Source organism: Balaenoptera acutorostrata, chromosome 5 (genome assembly GCF_949987535.1).
Source record: "Balaenoptera acutorostrata chromosome 5, mBalAcu1.1, whole genome shotgun sequence".
Classification (NCBI taxonomy): domain Eukaryota; kingdom Metazoa; phylum Chordata; class Mammalia; order Artiodactyla; family Balaenopteridae; genus Balaenoptera; species Balaenoptera acutorostrata.
The window spans coordinates 130,139,076-130,161,674 of NC_080068.1; the positions used below are offsets into that span (position 1 = coordinate 130,139,076).

General features: G+C 35.4%; 1 protein-coding gene across 7 annotated transcripts in view; it reads left to right on the top strand.

The window, feature by feature from the left end:
* LARP1B (La ribonucleoprotein 1B) overlaps positions 1 to 22,599 on the top strand; it is a 137,710-nt gene that overhangs the window by 71,014 nt on the left and 44,097 nt on the right. For all 7 annotated transcript variants that reach the window (XM_028164009.2, XM_028164012.2, XM_028164013.2 and 4 more), the window contains exon 12: positions 7,992 to 8,115. In XM_028164009.2, the coding sequence (XP_028019810.2) occupies positions 7,992 to 8,115 (124 nt within the window). The remainder of the gene's footprint in view (positions 1 to 7,991; positions 8,116 to 22,599) is intronic.

Genomic DNA, 22,599 nt, shown 5'->3' on the forward strand with positions numbered 1-22,599 from the left:
CCTACCCTAAACCTGTTTTCTGTTTTTTTAATTTTGGTTGGATGCCTTAGGAATCCTCATCAACTTCTAACTTCCAACATGCAGTGTGTCACTAGGTCCTATCCATCCTTCCCTAACCGTCACTACTGCCATGCAGCAGTTCTGGTCTGCACCATCTCTCCATGGGGTTTGTATACTAGGTTCTTGACTCTAGTTCATTCTCTTTCCAGCTTTCCTCTTGTCAGAGAGTAGTCTTCCTCCTTCCTTTCTCCTTTCCTCCTTTTTTCCTAGCAAGTAAGGGAATTTACTACCAGAAGTCCAAGGAGTAGTATTTGCTTCCAGACAAGTCTTTGTCTAGGACTTCAAAGAATGATTTCACATTTCTCTACTCCTATCTTTGGTCTTCTTTCCTCTGTGTTAGCTTCATTTTCAGTCAGGCTTTCTCTATGAGATGGCAAAGATGGCTTCAGATAGTTTCAGGCTTACTTACTTTTCAAAATAAGTGATCCCAGGGAAAAGAATGCAAATCCTTCAAATTTCTAAAATATTAATCCTACTATTTTCCTATTTTTCTTAATGCTCTTCAGTGCTTTTTTACCTCCCTCAAGATAAAGTTCAAATTCCTTGGAAAACAGTAATTCATGATTTGGCTCTTACATATCTTCTTCATTGTGCCACTGCTTTCAGTTTTAAAATTCATACTCAATAAATACCAAGATGCATGTGTTATTTCCTCTGTCTGCACTATTTTTTTACATTGTTTACTTGCCAAACTCCTTTTCATCCTTTAGACTGCAAAACCCAGTTCAGATATTACTCTTCCCAGGAAATACCTCTTTGATAGTTTTTATTGTTATCCACCCCAGAAAAATCATGTTTTTATTCTAACTTTTTACCTCATATGTGCCAATTTTTAACTCTTATAGTGAAATGTAATTAATTTGTTTACAAGTCTTATCCATTGATTATTAAGTCTTTTTGGTCTCCTTTTGAGCAAGGCAAAGTATAAGTTTATTTAAAAAACAAAAATTAGACTTCAGCTATAGATTCAATTGGGGTAGACTGTGTAATTCATATCAGCCCTCCTGCCGAGAACAACTGGAAAAGTAGGTAAAAAAATCTGTATGAAAGCACAGTAGAGCTAACAATACAATAAAGAATTGTGTGGCTAAAATCTGGAAGAAGGAAATCTGAAGAAGACTGGCATTACAGTCTGCATTTCCCTCAGAGGCATCAGCTAGTTCCAGAAGAAGCAACTGAAAAGCTGAAAAGAGATTTTTTTGAAAAACTCATGGAACTAGGGTAATAAAAATTGGTCTTCAGAAACCAGTTGGGGACCTCTAGTAAGCCTTCTAGGCTTTGGGAACTCTAAAGGCCTACATCCTAGGAAATCAGGGTAACTTAAAAAGATCTGCTCTCGGTAGGGTTAGTGTCTATTCATTTTAATCCCTCATTGGATCAGCATGCTGATGCCGGTAGCCACTTAGTTGAAGGAAAACACAAATCCTTTCTAGAGTAAAATATCATCCTAAGCCTCAAGTTTTCAAAAATAATGTCTGCCCCCCCCAAAATAATCAGGCATACAAGAAGACAAGATGATATTATAGAAAAAACAAAAGGAACAACAGAAAATAGAGACAGATCCATAGAGATCCATATAATAGAGTTATCAAACAGACTTTAGTTATTATTAACATGATTTTTAAAAAGGTAAAATGGAGAATTTCATCAGAGAAGTAGAAATTTTAAAAAGGAATCTAACTGAAATTCTGGAAATGAAAAATATAAAATGAGTGCAATGAACGGGCATAACAGTAGATAAGTACATGCTGAATACAGAATTACTAAGATGGGTTAAGAAAAAATCAAGAGTGAAGCATGGAGCAAAAAAAGTGGAAAATAAAGAAAATAGTGTCAGAGACATAGGAGATACAGTCCCAAGCTCAAACATACATTTGATTGGATTCTCAGGAGAGAGGAGTGAGAGGATAAGGCAGAAATATTATTTGAAGAAATTATGGCTGACATTTTACCAAAACCGATGAAAGATATAACAAGGGATAAATTCAAGAAGTCCTATGAACTCCAAAGAATATAAATATAAAGAAAACCACATCAAGGTTATAATTTAAAACTGCTAAAAATAAATAACAAAAGCCAGAGAAAAAGGACAGATTTCTTTAAAAGCATCAATAGTAAGACTTACAGCTAACTTTTCAGCAGAAATAATGGAAGTCGGGAGACCATGGGATGGTATAATCACAGTACTGGAAGGGAACTAGTGTTCAGAAATAAAGGTAAAAAAATAGTTGAAGAGTACACTTAATATAGGTGAATTTTATGGTATGTAAATTGTATCTCAATGAAGCTGTTTAAAAATGAAGGTGAAATAACCAACAGACATGAAAACTGAGAAAATTTATTTTCAGCAGATATGCTTTAAAGAAAGTACAAAGGAAGTATTTTAGGCAAAGAAAAATGATTCCAGGAAGAAGGTGAAGGTACAGAAAGGAATAAAGAGCAATAGAAATGGTAAATACATGTGTAGATTTAAATAAATATTGACACTAACCACAACAAAGTTGGTATAACTCTATGGGTAAAGTGGATTTTTAAGGCAAAAAGAATTATTCAAGATTAAATGGTACATTTCATAATCATAAAAGGTTTAGTTGCACCAGAAAAATATATAAGTTCTAAACTTGTATGCATTTAATAGCAGCCTCAAAATATATAAGACAAAAATTGATAGCTGTGCATAGACAAATTTATAATCATAGTGGGAGGTTTTAATACACCTTATCAAGAAAGATGCAAGGTATAGCAAGCAGATGAAAAAATCAGTAAGGATGTGGGAAATGTGAACAACACAGTTAAGAAACTTGGCTTAATTGACAGAAATGAAATACTGCACCTGACATCTGCAGAATTCACATTCTTTTCAAGTGCACATTAACCCTTATACCATACACAGAAAAATCAATTCTAGATATATTGTAGTTTTAAATGTGAAATTCAAAATAATAAAACTCGTAAAAGATTAAAGTACTATTTCCATGATCTTTTAGTACAGAAAGATTTACTAAACAGGAAATAACACAATGAAGCAAATGATTGACAAAATGTACTACATTAAAAAGAACTTTTCAACAGAAGACACCATAAGAGAGTGAAAATGTAAGGTACAGAGTGGAAAAAAGACATTTACAACATTTTGTAAAGAACTCGTACAAATCAATGAGAAAGACAACTGTATAGGAAAATGAGCAATAGAATTGGATAGTCATATCACAAAAAAAAATTATCCAAATAAAATATACTAAAGGTTTTCATCATTATTAATAATCAGAGAAATACAAATTAAAACCACAATGAGATAACACATCTACCAGAGTGGCTACATATTTAAATTTTTCAAATTTTTGAGATAATTATAGATTCATAGGAAGCTGGAAAAATAGTGCAGAGAGGTCCAATGTACCCTTCACCCAGATAACCTTGAAAGGTTATCTTAGATAATTAAATCTAATTAAATCTGATAGCTTAGATAATTAAACCACAATATTAAAACCAGGAAATTGGTGTTTATTATCACAAATGTGTGTGTATACTTCTCTGTCATTTTATCACATGTAGATTCACATAACTACCATCAAAGTCAAGGCACTGAATTATTTTATCACCACAAAGATCTCCCTTGTGCTATTAAACTTACACCCATCTGCCTCCCCTCTGCTATTCCTAATCCCTGGTAGCCATTAATCTGTTCTCCATCTCTATAATGTTGTCATTTTGAGAATGTTATATAAAAGGAATCATACAGCATGTTACCGTTTGAGATTGATATTTTTTTAAAATCATAATGCCCTTGAGGTCCATCCAAAATGTTGTTTATATCCATAGTTTGGTCCTTTTCAAAAAGACTAAATTTTTTAAAACTGACAATACCAAGTGTTGATGAGGATGTAGAACAATAGGAACTTTGATATACTGCTAATGGGAATGTAAATAGGTACAACTGCTATGAAAACATATTTGCATTTTCTACTAAAGTTGAAGTGCACCACCTGATTCAGCAATTCCACTCCTAGTAAATAGTCAATAAAAATGTATGTCTGTTGTCATAAATCACAGGAATTTTTTTTTGATTCATCTCCTAAAGTAAGGGAAATAAAAACAAGAATAAATAAATGGGACCTAATTAAACTTAAAAGATTTTGCATGGCAAAGGAAACCATCAACAAAAGGAGATGACAACCTACTGAATGGGAGAAATTATTTGCAAATGGTATGACCAATAAGGGGTTAATATCCAACATATATAAACAGCTCATACAACTTAACATCAAAAAAAACCAAAAACAGAAACCCGATTAAGAAATGGGCTGAAGAACTGAATAAATATTTTTCCTAAGAGGACATGCAGGTGGTTAACAGGCACATGAAAAGATGCTCAGCATCACTAATCATCAGAGAAATGTAAATTAAAAGCACAATGAAATATCACCTCACACCTGTCAGGATGGCTCTCATCTAAAACAACATAATAACAAATGTTGGCAAGCGTTTGGAGAAAAGGGAACCCTCCTACACTGTTGGTGGGAATGTAAATTGGTGGAGCCACTGTGGTAAATAGTATGGAGGTTTCTCAAAAAACTAAAAGTAGAACTACCATGTGACCTGGAATTTCCAGTCCTGGATATATACCTGAAAAAAACAAAAAACACTAATTTAAAAAGACACTTGCACCCAATGTTCATAGCAGCATTATGTACAATTGCCAAAATATGGAAGCAACCTAAGTGTGCATCAAAAGATAAATGGATAAAGAAGATGTGGTATACACACACACACACACACACACATACACACACACACAATGGAATACTACTCAGCCATAAAAAAAGAACAAAATTTTGCCGTTTGCAGCAAAGTGGATGGACTTGGAGGGCATTATGCTAAGTGAGTAAGTCAAAGAAAGACAAATACTGTATGATCTCATTTATATGTGGAATCTAAAAAATACAACAAAGTAGTGAATATAACAAAAAAGAAACAGACTCACAGATATAGAGAACAAACTAGTGGTTACCAGTGGGGAAAGGGAAGGAGGGAGGGGTAATATAGGGGTGGGGTAGTAAGAAGTACAAACTATTAGGTATAGGATAAGCTACAAGGATATGTTGTACATATCCAGGGAATATAGCCAATATTTCATAGTAACTATAAATGGAGTATAAACTTTAAAAATTGTGCATTACTGTATTGTATACCTGTGACATATAATATTGTATATCAACTATACTTCAATTTACAAAAAGGTAAAAAATCATATGTTCACCAAATAAGTGTTCTGTAAAAACATATTTATAACAACATTATTTATAACAGCTATAGTCTGCAAAGGACCTGATGCTCATCAACAGTAGAATGGATTTTTGTATTTATCTTTTTTTAAAAAAATTAATTAATTAATTTTAATTTTTGACTGCATTGGGTCTTCGTTGCTGCACGTGGGCTTTCTCTAGTTGTGGTGAGCGGGGGCTGCTCATCGTTGTGGTGTGCAGGCTTCTCCTTGCGGTGGCTCCTCTTGTTGAGGAACACGGGCTCTAGGCATGCAGGCTTCAGTAGTTGTGGCACGTGGGCTCAGTAGTTGTGGCTCGCGGGCTCTAGAGTGCAGACTCAGAAGTTGTGGCGCACAGGCTTAGTTGCTCCGTGGCATGTGGGATCTTCCCGGACCAGGGCTCAAACCTGTGTCCCCTGCATTGGCAGGCAGATTCTTAACCACTGTGCCACCAGGGAAGTCCCTAGAATGGATTTTTTAAAATTGTGGTTTGATCATACAATAGAGTACCGTAGAGCAGGGATGGACAAACTTTTTCTGTAAAGAGCTGTGTAGTAAATATTTTAGGCTTTGTATGTCATACATTGACTATGGCAACTACTCAACCCTGCAGTTGTAGCATTGGTGCAGCCATGTGCAATATGTAAACAAATGGATGTGGTTGTGTTCCAATGAAACTATTTACAAAGACAAACTTTGGCCTTTAGGGGCTGTAGTTTGTTGAACTCTGCTGTAGAGCCACAAACTATAGATGAATCTCATAAAGATAATTTTGTGTTAAAGAAACCATACATTATGATTACTTTTTTATAAAATTCAAAAACAGGCAAAATGAATCTATAGAATTAAAGTCTGAGTATTGGCTGTCTTTAGGAAGAAAGACAAGGTAGTGATAGGAAGGAAGGAGCATGAAGGGTACTTCTAGGGTGCTAGTTATATCATCTTTACCCGAATGGTGGTTCCACAGGTCTGTTCACTTTTGACTACTTATTGAGATATATACCTATGATTTATGACCTTCTCTAGTGTGTGTGTGTATATATATATATATATATGTAAATTGGGGTGTGTTATACCATAATTAGTTTTAAAAGTTAAAAACAAAACAGAAACGTATTATTTGTGTTCCCATCAGAATAGAACTGTGTTTATTCATTTTTGGCATATGATAAACATAACAGTAAACGTTCATTGAAGTGGGAGTTGCTAATAGCAACAAGCTCTGTAGCAAGATAAGGGACAGTGAAGAGTAATGACTCAATTAGCTTGAAGAGCTTACTGAAGACTTTTGGGAAAGCAATTTTGGTATAGGGGAAGTAATCATTTAAGGCATTTTCATGAAAAGAAGATAGAGCCTAGTTTAAAAGGCTAACTGGATCTAATAAATGGTGTGAGCTGTCAAGTAACATTCATGTTTGAAGACAGAAGGCAAAGATTGTTTGGATAGCTCTTAAGAGCAAGATGCCACAACTATTTTGTAATGATGATGTTTAATTTGGCTCATCAGACAGATACTTTTGTCATGTCTTTTACCTCCTTACACTCTTTTTAGATGTTACTCTGTAAAGGGTCATGGACCAATTAGCACTGAAGAGTAGTGTAGATGTAATACAGGGTTTATTGGGGAAAACTTACCAGAAGTAATAGAATGCAAGTAGTCCCTCAAACTCTTTTTTTTTTCCCCACAGCTTCAGCCAGGCTTCAGTAATCTTCATGCATTATAGCCAGATGACCTTCCAGTAGAGAATGGCCTCCACCTCTGTAATGTTTTACATATATGTAGGTCAGGGCAGGGAACCTCTATGTGATTATGTAACAAAAATTAGAAAGGGGCCCTAGGGGCAAGGATGGGCCCATTCTTCCTTTGAGCTAACAACTTAGACCTACACAGTATCCTTGGTACTAAGCTTATAAAAGGGGTTTGGAAATGAACCTTCAGAGCCATCTAGGTTTATGTTTCATCACATGTTTCCCACTATTAGAAAAAGAGGCAGAAACTTCTTGGACTAGTGTTAAAGGTCTTTTAAGCTTTCTCCAGCTTCCTTACCGGACCACTGGTTCTAAACAAATTTTGTCATTTACTGAATTATCTTCTAATAAATGATTGCTTATTCCAAGCTTCTCATCTTTGCTCATAGTACCGAATTTAGGATGCTTTTCCCTTTCTCTAAATTCTTATTCTAAGGAGCTGCTTTGTCCCATCTCTTCTGTGATGCCTCCCTTATGATCTCAATTCTTATACCAAATACTATCCACTTTTCATACACTGTCTAATATTATTTTTATGTGTGCATTTCTTTCGTTCCATCTAACTTGTAAATTCCTTAAGGGTAGGGAACATGAATTGGATTACTTTGTAACCTCTATAATACTCTAGTGGTCTTGTGTGTAAATGTTCAACAAATAGTTAATGATAAGAATGTATGTTCTTATAATGTATTTTAATTATAAAATAGTCATAATATTTTAGGGTTCTCGATGCCTCTTTTAGACTCTGAATATTAATTGTTATTAAGTATAATGCTAGATTCTTTATTAGAACATCTTTTCTATTCGGTTGCAATCAATTCCTGTTTTTAAAACTCATTTTTTGAGATTAGTATCAATTATTGTCTGTTGGTTACTCTATTAGCCAGTTTAGTAATTAGATTCCTCCATTCTGCTTCAGCAAGAAGTTGAGAACTTTAAGAAGCTAAATCTCATTAGTAAAGAGCAGTTTGAAAACCTAACACCTGAACTTCCTTTTGAGCCAAACCAAGAAGTTCCTGTAGCACCTTCACAGTCCAGGCAAGGTATGTAAATCTGCTTTTGTGTAAGTGTCTGAATAATATTAAAGCAGTTCTAAATTGTTTTAAAGTATGCTTCTTTTTTATTTGTGGAAAACATTTAGCTATCTGGTAAAAGACTAGAATTTTAAAACTCAACTTTTATTTATCCTTTGGTGAACTTCAAAACATTTTAGAGACTTAAAAATACAGATTGTAAATTTGGTAAGACAGCCATGTAGTAAATGATCATAGTTGGAAGCCCACCTTACTCTTGGTGAATAGGCAGGTAATCACAAAGGTGATCCAGGAGTTGTCTATTATAACACCACTTCATGCTCAAACCCAAATGCTTACTTAAAAGTAGGCTGAATTGGTTGGTTTCTTTATGTGTCTCATTTGATTTTGAGATTTCTGGGAATGCTTCTCTTTGCAAAATAAGAAAAAATTTTCACTCACTTGCTGATTCCTTAAAATATACCACTAGCATCATTCTTTTGCTTTAAGGCCTTAGCTTTGTGTGAAAGTGTAAGTACATTTGGGAGATTCATAAAATTGAATCTGACATTTTCAGGCAAGTATAACTGATTTTATTATACTTTTTCCTGAAGGCAGGTTAAAGAAAAACTTTTAATTTGGAAAACTTCAGACATATACAAAAATAAAGCAAATTGTATAATGAAACCCCATGTACCCATTACCTACCCATTAGCTGCTTTATCATCTCATAGCCGATTTTATTTCATCTTGACTCCACTCATTCTCTTTACCTCCCACTTGGATTATTTTGAAACAAACTCCCAATCATATTATTCATATTTTTTCATTCCTAAATATTTCTGTATGTGTCTTTAAAAAGATAAGGACTACCTATTTTAACACATAAATAAGCCAGTACCATTATCACATCTAAAATTAACAGTAATTCCTTAATATAAAATATCTAGTTGGTGTTCAAATTTTCTCATTCATCGCTTAAAAAAAAATCAGGATCCATATAAACTCCAAACATTGCAGTAGGTTGATATGTCTCTTAGTATGTAGGTTCATACTGTTTTGGTTTTTTTCCCTTGAACTTTATTGTTGTAGAAACTAGATTGTTTGTCCTGTAGAATTTCTTACATTCTGGACTTTGCTGATTGCATCCCATGGTTTCATCCAACCATTTTCTGGTCCTGAATTTTCTTTAACTGTGATTTTGATACAGAGGCTTGATCAGATTGAGGCTCACATTTTTGCAATAATATGTCATATGTTGTGTTGAATACTTATACCAGGAGGCACATAATGCTCGATTGTCTCTCTTTGGTGTCTCTCTTTGATAATCATCACTTGAAGTTTTATTTCACAAGGGGCTTCAAAATAGTGATAATTCTATTTTCATAATTCCTTCTTAATTTAGTAGATTACTTCCATAAAGAGGATTTCCCTTAATTGACTATTTGTTTTTCCTGAGATAGAGTTCTTATAGGAAAGGGAATAAATGCTTAATTCTTTCACTTTGTTTACTAGTTTTCAAAGTAATGAGCTCGTTCTCTACATCTTTGGTGACCCATGAGGAGGTTTTTTGGGTTTTTTGTTTTATTTTAAAATTATCACTATGATCAAAACTATTAGAGCTCATCAAAAAATTTGGTAAAATTGCAGGATATGAAATTAATATACAGAAATCGGTTGCATTTCTATACAGTAGCAATGAACTACCAGAAAGAGAAATTAAAGAAGCAATCCCAATTACAATCCCATCAAAAAGAGTAAAATACCTAGGAATAAACCTACCTAAGGAGGTAAAAGACCTGTACTTGGAAAACTATAAGTCACTGATGAAAGAAATTGAAGACGACACAAACAGATGGAGATATATACCATTTTCTTGGATTGGAAGAATTAATATTGTTAAAATGACCATACTACCCAAGGCAATCAACAGATTCAATGCAATCCCTATCAGAATATCAATGACATTTGCCACAGAACTAGAACAAATAATTTTAAAATTTTCATGGAAACACAAAAGACCCCAAATAGCCAAAGCAATCTTGAGAAAGAAAAACAGAGCTGGAGGAGTCAGGATCCCTGACTTAAGACTATACTACAAAGCTACAGTAATCAAAGCAGTATGGTACTGGCACAAAAGCATACATACAGATCAATAGAACAGAATAGAAAGCCCAGAAATAAACCCATGCACCTCTGGTCAGTTAGTCTACAACAAAGGAGGCAAGAATGTACAGTGGAGAAAAGACAGTCTTTTCAATAAGTGGTGCTTGGAAAACTGGACAGCTATATGTACAATAATGAAATTAGAACATTCTCTACATCATATACAAAATAAACTCAAAATGGATTAAAGACCTAAATGTAAGACCAGAAGCCATAAAACTCCTAGAGGAAGACTTAGGCAGAACACTCTGTGACATAAATCACAGGAATGTTTTTTTGCATCTTTCTCCTAAAGCAAAGGAAATAAAAACAAAAATAAACAAATGGGACCTAATTAAACATAAAAGATTTTGCATGGCAAAGGAAACCATCGACAAAAGGAAATGACAACCTACTCAATGGGAGAAATTGTTTGCAAATGATATGACCAATAAAGGGTTAATATCCAACATATATAAACAGCTCATACAATGGAACATCAAAAAAACAAACAACCTGATTTTAAAAAGGGCTGAAGAACTGAATAGACATTTTTCCTAAGAGGACATGCAGGTGGCCAACAGGCACATGAAAAGATGCTCAGCATTGCTAATCATCAAGGAAATGTAAATCAAAACCACAATGAAATATCACCTCACACCTGTCAGGATGGCTGTCATCCAAAAGAACACAAATAACAAATGTTGGCAAGGGTGTGGAGAAAGGGAACCCTCCTACATTGTTGGTGGGAATGTAAATTGGTGGAGCCACTGTGGAAAACAGTATGGAGGTTTCTCAAAAAACTAAAAGTAGAACCACCATATGACCTGGCAGTTCCAATCCTGGGTATATATCTAAAAAAACAAAAACACTAATTTAAAATAAAGACACATGTACCCCAATGTTCATAGCAGCATTATTTACAATTGCCAAAGTATGGAAACAACCTAAGTGTGTATCAACAGATGAATGGATAAAGAAGATGTGGTATATATACATATACAATGGAATACTACTCAGCCATAAAAAAGGAACAAAATTTTGCCATTTGCAGCAACATGGATGGACTTGAAGGACATTATACTAAGTGAAATAAATCAGACAGAGAAAGACAGATACTCTATGATCTCACTTATATGTGGAATCTAAAAAATACAAACTAGTGAATATAGCAGAAAAGAAACAGACTCACAGATATAGAGAACAAACTAGTGGTTACCAGTGGGGAGAGGGAAGCGGGGAGAGGGATTATGCGGTTAGGGGATTAAGAGGTACAAACTATTATGTGTAAAATAAGCTACAAGGGTATATTGTACAACATGGGGGATATAGCCAATATTTTATAATAACTATAAATGGAGTATAACATTTAAAAATTGTGAATCACTATATTGTACACCTACAACTTATATACTATTGTACATCAACTATACTTCAATTGAAAAAAGAGAAAATTATCACTCTGATCTCATAAATACATTAGATGGGTTTTACTCTACTGTCTTATTGATACTTGGGCCAATTATCAGTTTATTGACTTTTAGCTCCAAATCCTCCTTTCATTGCTTTGTTCTGTGATAATGGAGTTGGACTCTTTTTTGAAAATATTATTTTTTCATTTGTTTATATTTATTTATTATTTTTGGCTGCATTGGGTCTTAGTTGCGGCACATGGGATCTTTCGTTGTGGCGCATGGGCTCTTCGTTGCGGTGTGAGGGCTTCTCTCTAGTTGTGGCATGTGGGTTTTCTCTCTCTAGTTGTGGTGCACGGGCTCCAGAGTGCATGGGCTCTGTAGTTGTGGCACGCAGGCTCCAGAGCTCATGGGCTCTGTAGTTTGCGGCATGTGGGCTCTCTAGTTGAGGTGAGCAGGCTCAGTGGTTGTGGTGTGCGGGCTTAGTTGCTCCGTGGCATGTGGGATCTTCCCAGACCAGGGACTGAAGCTGCAGTTCCAGTCCCCTGCATTGGAAAGCGGATCCTTTACCACTGGACCACCAGGGAAGTACCTGGAGTTGGACTCTTAACTGTCTTGTTTGCCAGGTGGTTAAGCTTTATCAGTACTCTAGTTGCTACTGAGTTGGTCATTGTTTCTAGGCCTTTTCCATTGAAAGAGCTTGGAAATTTTTTTAAGGAAAATTATGTTACGAATTTATATTGATATTTTTTGTTCAAATTTAGGATAACAGATTTTAATTTTAATTTGTTAGATTTTATATTTGTACCACTTTTTACTTATGTGAAAAAAATATCATTCCTAAGCACAGTAACAGAATTGTTTATCCTATGATATAGTAGCTTCAGAATAACAATAATATTAAATAATATTACTATAAGTACTAAAAGAAGCTTACTTTTAAAAAAATTCTTTAAGTTTTTAGGCTTTGAACTTTTAAAAACTTTATACTTTTAAACTTTTTTTTTTAACATTCTTAGGGTATTCCACTAAGGATGTTTAGTCTAATTACAAGATTTTTTGTGTTGTTTAATTTGAGTACATTAAAATTGAAAATTTATGCTCCTCACAGCATCATAGAATTAAAGTCCCAAGAGATGTATTTTATTTAATTAATTAATTTACTTAAATTCCCGGGATCTACTTTTAACTTTTTAATAAGTTATGCCATACAATACAGTTTTAAAATTCAGTGACTCAAAGTGATTTAAAGTTATTATTGAGGGCTTCCCTGGTGGCGCAGTGGTTGAGAATCTGCCTGCTAATGCAGGGGACACGGGTTCGAGCCCTGGCCTGGGAAGATCCCACATGCCGCAGAGCGGCTGGGCCCGTGAGCCACAACTGCTGAGCCTGCGCGTCTGGAGCCTGTGCTCCGCAAGGAGAGAGGCCCGCGCATCGCGATGAAGAGTGGCCCCCGCTTGCCACAACTGGAGAAAGCCCTCGCACAGAAACGAAGACCCAACACAGCCAAAATCAATCAATCAATCAATCAATCAAACATACGCATCTGATTCAAGATCCTCATTAAAAAAAAAAAAAAAAAAAAAAAAAAGTTATTATTGAAGTCAGAGTTAGTGTGTGTAGTTTTTTTCATGATAAAAGAAGTGACCACATTTTAAATAAACGAAGATTTCATGTTAGCATCTTTGTTTAGTTTGGCACCTTGGACTATACCCTATGAGAACTATTAAAGAGATATGCGAAGTCTTGGAATAAACTACAGATTACACTCTGGTCCCCTGATAATCTCAATAATTTTTATTGTTAACTGGGCAGATATACTGCTCTGTGCAAAGGGAAAAAAGATAGCATCCCATTTTCAAAAGGAAAGAAGCATGGAGGATATGGTTCACAGCTACAAAAATACATATGATTCATTTGAAAATGGAGCCTTCTTAAAGACAGTGATCTGGTCAACCATCAGCATCTTCCATTGCCAATAAGTAAATATTCTCCCGTATGCACAGTTCGGATTGCATCATATCTACCACTCTTCATTTTACTCATTTTACTTAATATCATCCCATGGGCACGTTCCCAAGTTGTTAAGTCCCAAAGAGATAAATTTTACAATGCATAAAAGTAACAAAGAATTAGAGGGAAGAGGGACTTCCCTGCTGGTGCAGTGGTTAAGAATCCACCTGCCAATGCAGGGGACACAAGTTCGATCCCTGGTCCGGAAAGATCCCACATGCCGCGGAGCAACGAAGCCCGTGCACCACAACTTCTGAGCCTGCGCTCTAGAGCCTGTGAGCCACAACTACTAAAGCCCGTGCACCTAGAGCCCGTGCTCCTCAACAAGAGAAGCCACTGCAACGAGAAGCCTGCACACCGCAACGAAGAGTAGCCCCCAGTCGCCGCAACTAGAGAAAGCCCTCGCACAACAACAAAGACCCAATGCAGCCAAAAATAAACACATAAATAAATTTTTTAAAAAAATTAGAGGGAAGGGGCGGGGGAGATAGGGTATGGGATTAAGAGATACAAACTACTATATATAAAATACATAAGCAACAAGGATATATTGCACAGTATACATGGGAATATAGCCATTGTTTTGTAATAACTTTAAATGGAGTATAATCCATAAAAATATTGAATTATATTGTATGCCTGAAATGAATATAATATTGTAAATCAACTATACTTCTATTTTAAAAAGTCAATATGAAAAAAGATTAACATCAGTAGAAAAAGTAGTTGACAAAACATAAACTGGAGCTTCACACAGAGGAAAACTGTATGGCTGGTAAATATGAAAAGATATTATACTCTACTTTGCTGCAATTTGCCAGTTAAAACCATGGTGACATAACATATTATAACCCAGCAGTTTCACTTCAAGAGATACTGTTGCAAATGTTTACCAAAAAGAACATTTATAGCAACATTGTTCATAATATTAAAAAAAAAGAAAACTAAAAAAATACCCATTTATAGTAGAATATAATATGTGGCATATTCATAGAAAGAAAAAATATGCAGCAGTGGAAAATGAAAGAACTAAAGCTACATGTGACAAAATGGGTTAATCTTAAAAGTAGAGGATGTATCAATTTAATGCCATCATATAAAATTCATGGATACATGCATAGCCTGTAGAAACCATGAAGAGCAAGGGGAAGTAAAAAAAAAAAAATTAATATAGTGTTTAATTCCTGAGAAAAGGGAGGAATCCCATTTGGAAAGTCTGCAAATGGGTTTGCCTGAATCTGTAATTTATGTATTAGCCTAGTTGGTGGGTTTGTGAGTACCAACTCTATGTTTCTTTTAAATATTGCCTTCCTGGGTTATAAGTGATTAAGCTCTTTAAGTAAAGTCTCAGATATTTACCAAAAGATTTTTTTTTAAATACAGTGTTTTTAGGAAGCTTAAATTTTTTCCATACTTAATTTCTTGTTCTCATTTTCATTATCATTTTCATTTCTAAATCAACTGTATTTTTAAATCTATATATACATTTATTAATCTTCATGTTCTATAATCTCCAATTTTTAAAAATATGAACAGAAAGAATAAACAAAAATTAAGAATAGAAATCAATATATTGCTATGATAAGAAATGTTGAATAGATTAACTTTCAGTTATAAAGACAATTATGGATTAGATTTAAAGAATATTCAGCTCTGTGCTGTTTGTATGTCATAAGTATACAGAAAGATTGAAAGGCAAAAGGATGCAAAATGCTTTAAAACAACGATGGTAATAAAAAGAACTGCTATTGCTATTACAAAATAGAATTTAAGGCAAAAAAAAAGTGTTTGTTTTCACTGTCTTTAATATCTATCTTCCTGTTTATCCCCTATACCCGATTCAAACAGGCTTTTGCCCCTCACACCCCAAATCAGCTTTTGATAGTGCCTCTAGAGATCTCTGTGTTTAAGAGGGGTCATATCAATCATCATCTTCCCCAACAGCATTGGATCAATCATTCTCTGTCTTGAAACACATTCTTCCTATACACTATTTACTTAGTTCTCATTCTACTTCAGGGAGTCTTATTTGCTGGTTCTTCCCCATTTCCCCAAGCTTTGGATGCTTTAGCACCTAGTCTTCAAGTCTCTTCTCTTTCTGATCCTCAGTAACTCCTCAGGTAATAGTATTTAGTTTCATGGTTTTAAATAGAATCCTTATACCAATGAGTGTCAAATTTATGTGTACAGACTCCATCCTATATTCCATATAAATAACCAACTGTGTAGTCAACAGTTTCACTTGGATATTTTATAAACATGTCAAACTTCTTATGTCCAAAATCCAAAGTCTGAATTACCCCGCCTTTCCAAGGACTTCTCCCAGACTTCTACATCTCTATAAATGTTAACTGCATCTTTCTAGTTGTACAGGTAAAAAAAAAATCTTGATGTTATCTTTGATCCCTTTCTTTTTCAACTTCTATTTCTTATTCCTTCTTACTCCTTTATATCAATTACCCTTTAAAATATATCCAGAACCTAACTACTTCTCCCCTTCTCTACTTCTATCACCCTGGCAAAAGCCACCATCATTTTACCATTGGTTAATTATAATAACTCCTAATCTGTCTCTTTCCTTTCATTCCACCTTACAAGGATCCAGAGTTATCTTCTTTCTTTATTTTCTTTAAAAAAAATAAAATATAATTTATATTCAGTAAATTTCACACTTTTTGGATATACAGTTTTGGGAATTTTGACAGATGCAGTCATGTAATTGCCACCTACTCAAATTATAGCACAGTTCCATTACTCCCCACAAATTCTCCCATGCTTGTTTGTAGTCAACCCTGTGCCTAGCCTTTGGCAGCCTGTTTTCTATTTTCTACTCCTATAATTTTGCCTTTACCAGGATATCATATGAATGGAATTGTATAGAGTGTAGCCCTTTGAGTCTGACTTCTTTCATTTAGTGTAATGCATTTGAGATTCATCCATATTTTTGTGTGTTACTTGTTCCTTTTTACTGATAAGTAATATTCTGTTACATGGATGTAAGCATTAGTTGAAGAACATGTGGGTTGTTTTTAGTTTTTGGTGATTTTGAATAAAGATGCTATAAATATTTGCTTATAGGTTTTGATGAGACTATAAGTCTTCATTTCACTTGGGTAAATACTTAGTGGGATTCCTGGGTCATGTGGTAAGTGTATGTTTAACTTTATAAGAAACTTTCTAATGGTTTTCCAAAGTGGCTGTGTCCTGTGTCATTTTGCATTCCCGCCAGCAATGTATGAGGGTTCCAGTAGCTCCACGTCCTCACGAGCACTTGGTATTGTAAGTTTTAAAAAAATTTTGCTATTCTAATAGGTATGTATTAGCATCTCATTGTGACTAAATATGCTGAGCATCTTTTCATGTGGTTATTTGCCATCAGTATATCTTTGGTGAAGTGACTGCTCAAATATTTTGACTTTTTTTTTGAGTTTTCTTACTGACCTTTGAGAGCTATTTATTCTAGTTCAAGTCTTTATTACATATGTAATTTTCACATATCTTCTCCCAATCTAGAGATTATCTTTTCATTTTCTTAAGAGGGCCTTTTGGGAGTTCCCTGGTGGTCTAGTAGTTAGGATGCGGTGCTTTCACTGCCGTTGCCTGGGTTCGATCCCTGGTTGGGAAACTGAGATCCTGCAAGCCACGTGGCGTGGCCAAAAAAAAAAAAAAAAAAAAGAGTGCCTTTTGAAGAGTAGAACTTTTTTTTTTTTCCATGCTGCACGGCTTGCGGGATACTGATGTGAACTTCTTATTTTTAATGATGTGCAATTTTAAAAAAATTTTGTGGGTTATGCTTTTGGTGTCTAGGTAAGAAATCTCTGCTTAATCCAAAATCCAAAGATTTTCTTTTTCTTTTGTTTTTGAGCAGAGAAAGGTTTATTGCAGGGCCATGCAAGGAGAACTGCGGCTTGTGCTCAAAAGCCCAAACTTCCTTATGGTTTTCAGGGAAAAGTTTTTATAGGCAGAATTTGGAGTGAGAGCTGCTGGGTTTGTGACTTTCTTCTGACTGGTTGGTGGTGAGGTAACGGGGCAGTGTTCTAGGACTCTTGTGCTGAGCCTGAAGTTACCGTCTTCCACCTGGGTGGGACCTTAGTTCCTGTAGAAGAACTCAGCAATATATTGTTTTGTTTTGTTTTGTTTTTTAAAGTGTGCTTACATTGAAATACACATTTTATTTATTTATTTAGTTTTTATTTTTGGCTGCGCTGGGTCTTCGTTGCTACATGTGGGCTTTCTCTAGTTGTGGTGAGTGGGGGCTACTCTTCTTTGCGTTGTGCAGGCTTCTCATTGTGGTGGCTTCTCCTATTGTGGAGCATGGGCTCTAGGCACGTGGGCTCAGTAGTTGTGGCTCACAGGCTCTAGAGTGCAGGCTCAGTTGTTGTGGCTCAGGGGCTTAGTTGCTCCCCGGCACATGGGATCTTCCCGGAACAGGGCTTGGACCCGTGTCCCCTGCATTTGCAGGTGGATTCTTAACCACTGCACCACCAGGGAAGTCCCGATATATTGTTATGTAGTTTCTTTAAGGAGAAACCAGGACCTTGCCCCATTCTGCACTATTGTTTCTTGATGCTCCTCCTTTGTTTCTGCATTCCCTCACTTCCTTGATTAGCAGCTGCTTGAATCTGCACTTTGGAACTCTGGGAGGGTCTAGGAGGCTGAATGAAGCCTATTCCCTATATACAAGAAATGGGGGACACAAAGAATTTGTACCTGGGAGGGCCCCATATGGTCCTGCCCAATTTCAGTCCCCCCTTTTGTTTGCTACTCTTCAATCTTGAGAAAGCGTGTTGGACAAGAAAGGGAATAACATTTTGGACAGAGAGCTTAATCATAAACTTGGCAGAGGAACTTGGTTTTAGGGGACTCGGTTTCAATCCCCACTCCTGTTTCAACCTTCCTCACATCTTTCAGGGAATGAGGTGACGACCACTCTAGCTACTTCCTCCTGAAATAGGGTGTAGTCCTGCCTTGATTTGGGGAATGGACACCGAGTTGGTAATACTCCCCTGTTCCAAGTCCTGGATCTGAGTCTTGTCTGAATAAGATCTCAATCCCTTGGTCTTCCATTTTGGTGCAACAGACCCAATTAGAAGTAGGATGAGTGACAGCCCAAACTTTAATAGACAAAATAGATCTCATTCCCTGAGGAATTCAGGAGAATAAGCCTGAAAATCAGTCTGGACCTGACATTTAGGGGGAGACTTGTAGCCAGTTGTCTAATTTTATTTATTTGTTTGCTTGTTTGTTTATTTATTTATCAGCTGTGTTGGGTCTTAGTTGCGGCACATGGGATCTTTCATTGCAGTGTGCAGGCTCCTTGTTGCGGTGTGCGGGCTTTCTCTCTTGTGACACATGGGCTCCAGAGTGCACACGCTCATTAGTTCCAGTGCTCTGGCTCTCTAGTTGTGGTGCACAGGCTCCAGAGCACATGGGCTCTGTAGTTGCAGCACGTGGGCTCTCTAGTTGTGGTATGTGGGCTCAGTAGTTGTGGCGCATAGGCTTAGTTGTCCCGCAGCATGTGGGATCTTAGCTGCCCAACCAGGGATCAAACCCGGGTCCCCTGCATTGCAAGACGGATTCTTAACCACTGGACCACCAGGGAAGTCCCCTGGTTGTCTAATTTTATATAAGTAGGTTTTAACTTCTTATGTGGCATTTACGTATATGTATCAGGAACTATTGGCCACAAAGATTTTCTGTTAGAGGCTTTATATTTTTAGCTTTTACATAATTCAGGTCTCTATTCAATTTTGAGTTAATTGTTGTTTGTTTTCTTTTTTTTCTTTTTGGTATATGATATAAGTATGGATATGGATATCCAGTGATTTCAGCACCATTTGTTGAAAAGTTTATTCTTTCTCCATTGAACTGCCTTTTGATCTTTGACAAAAACCAATTAACTATATGTGTATAGATTTTGGACTCTATATTCTGTTCATCTTGTCTCTATGTTTATCCCTTTGCCACTAGCACAACTTGATAATTATAATCTTAAAATCAGTATACGTCCTCCACCTTTTCTCTTTTTTTAAAAAAATGTCTTGTCTATTCTAGTTTATTTGCCTTTTCATAAAATTATAAAAATAGCTTATTGGTGTCTATAAAAACTCCAACTGGTGTTTTGATTGGAACTGCATTGAATCTTCAGATTAGTTTAGGAAGAATTAACATCTTAATGGAATAGAATCTTCCAATCCATGAATATTGCATACTTCTCCAGTTAAGTATTTTTTTGTTCTTCAGTGTTTTATAGTTTTTGGTGTGTTTTGTACACATTTTGTTGGCTATGTTCCTAAGTATATTATGATTTTGGTGCTGCTGTAAATGGTGCTTTAAAATTTTTATGATCCATTGTTTATTGCTAGTATGTAGAAATAGGATTGAATTTTTTATATGATCCTTTGTGATGTTAATTTTATGTGTCAACTTAACTGGATCAGAGGATGTCCAGATGTCTGGTTAAACAGTACTTCTGGGTTTCTCTGTGAGGCTATTTCTGCATGAGATTAGTATCTGAATTGGTCAGCGTGGTAAAGTAGTTTGCCATCCCCAGTGTGGGTGGACATCATCCAGTCCACTGAGGGCCTGAATAAAACAAAAAAGTGGAGGAAGGAGGAATTTGCTCCTTTTTTGCTGTCTCATTGTTTGAGCTGAGACATCTCATCTCATCTCAGACTGGTATTTGTATCATCGACTCCCCTAGGTCTCAGGCCTTTGGACTCAGGCTGAATTACACCACTGGCTTTCCTAAGTCTCCAGCTTATAGATGGCAGATCATGGAACTTCTCATCCTCCATAACCTTGTAAGCCAATTCCTCATATTAAATCTCCTTTTCTATCCTATTGGTTCTTTTACTCTGGAGAATCCTGACTAATACAACTTTGTATCCTGTGATATTGATAAACTTACTAGTAGTAGGCCTAGTAGTTTTTCTGTAGATTCTTTGATATATTCTATATTGATGTATTTCTACACAGATAATCATGTTGTCTATGAATAGATGTAGTTCTATTTCTTATTTATCTATGCTTTCATTTATTTTCTTCCCTTATTGCCTCAGTTGGCACCTCCAACATGATGTTGAATAGAAGTTATAAGATAAGACATCCTTGCATTGTTTCTGATTTTAGGAGGAAAGCATTCAGTCTTTCACCATTAGGTATGATATTAGTTGTAGGTTTTCCATAGATGCCCTTTATTAGGTTGAGGAAGTTCCCTTTTATTTCTAGCGTGCTGAGAGATTTTAATCATGAATGGATGCTGATTTTTTGTTCTGTCTTTTTTTCTGGGTCTTTTGAAATGATTATATGGTTTGTCTTAATTGGTTTATTTATGTTGTAAATTACATTGATTTGTCTTCAAATGTTGAGCTAGTCTAAGAGTCCCAGGATAACCTCATTTGACTGTGACATATTATCCTTTTTATACATTACTAGATTCAGTTTGCTTTTTTTTTTTTTTTTTTTTAGAGGAATGAGGAATATCGGTTTGTATTTTTATTTTCTTGGATTATCTTTGTCTGGTTTTGGTATCAGGGAATGCTGCCCTCATAAAAGAGTTGGTAAGCATTCCTTCCTCTTCTATATTTTGGAATAGTTTGTATACAATTGTTATTACTGATTCCTTATAGGAGTGGTAGAATTTGCCAATGAAGTCATCTGGGCCTGGAATTGTTGGAATGTTTTTAACAACAAATTAATTTTTTTTTTTTTTTTTTTTTTTTAAACACCAACTTTCATTTGCCGTTTATTTTCCTGTTATCTATTTTTCTATCCATTTACTTCCAATCATTGTGTCTTTGACTTTAGACATGCCTTTTATAAACCCCAAACAGCTGAATTTTGCTCTTTTGAGTCCATCTCACAATTTCTATCATTAAACATCAAGTTTAACTCATTTATATTAATTTTGATTAGTTACATAGTGAATTCCTATTTACTTCTATTATCTTTTTATGTACTTAATATTTACCATGCTTTTTTTTCCCTTTGTCTTTTTTTCTTTTCTGCTTTGGAATTAAGTTTCCTCTAATCACGTATCCCTTTCTTACCTCCTTCCCACCTCCATCTGCATGGGTTTGGAAGTTATACACTCTACTTTTATTTTGTAAGTTTACTCTTAAATTTTTAACATGCATCCTCTGATCTCTTGCTAAATGTTTGTCATCCTGTTTCATCTTACCAGTTATGGTTCCTCATTTTTCGTTCCACCTTGTTGTTAAAAGCCCTTAAGTTAATCATTATTATTGTTATAGCTCTTTACCTCTATGCATACATTTGTTAATTTATTCAGTCATCAACAACAAATTAATTTTTTAAAGAGATATAGGACTATTTAGGTAATCTAGGTTTTCTTGAGTGAGCTTTTATAGTTTGTTTATAAAGAGGTTGTCCATTTCATGGGTGTTTTTGGTAATATTCCCTTTTTATCCTTTTAATGTTTATGGAGTCTATAGAGATACAGGCATAACTCAGAGATGTGGATTTGGTTTCAGACCACCGTAATAAAGTAAATATCACAATAAAGCAAGTCCTATGAATTTTTTGGTTTCCCAGTCTGTATACAGTATGTTTACACTATACTGTAGTCTACTGAGTGTGCAATAGCATTATGGCTAAAAGAAAAATGTACATACTTTAATTTAAAAGTACTTTATTGCTAAAAATGCTAACCATCATCTGAGCCTTCAGCAAGTTGTAATCCTTTTGCTGGTGGCGGGCCTTGCCTCAGTGTTGATGGCTGCTGACTGATCGGGGTTGTGGTGGCTGAAGGTTGGGGTGGCTGTGGCCATTTCTTAAAATAGGGAACAATGAAGTTTACCAAATTGATTGACTCTTCCTTTCACGAACCGTTTCTCTGTAGCATTCAATGCTGTTTGATAGCATTTTAGCCACAGTGGATCTTCTTTCAAAATTGGAGTCAGTCCTCTCAAACCCTGCTACT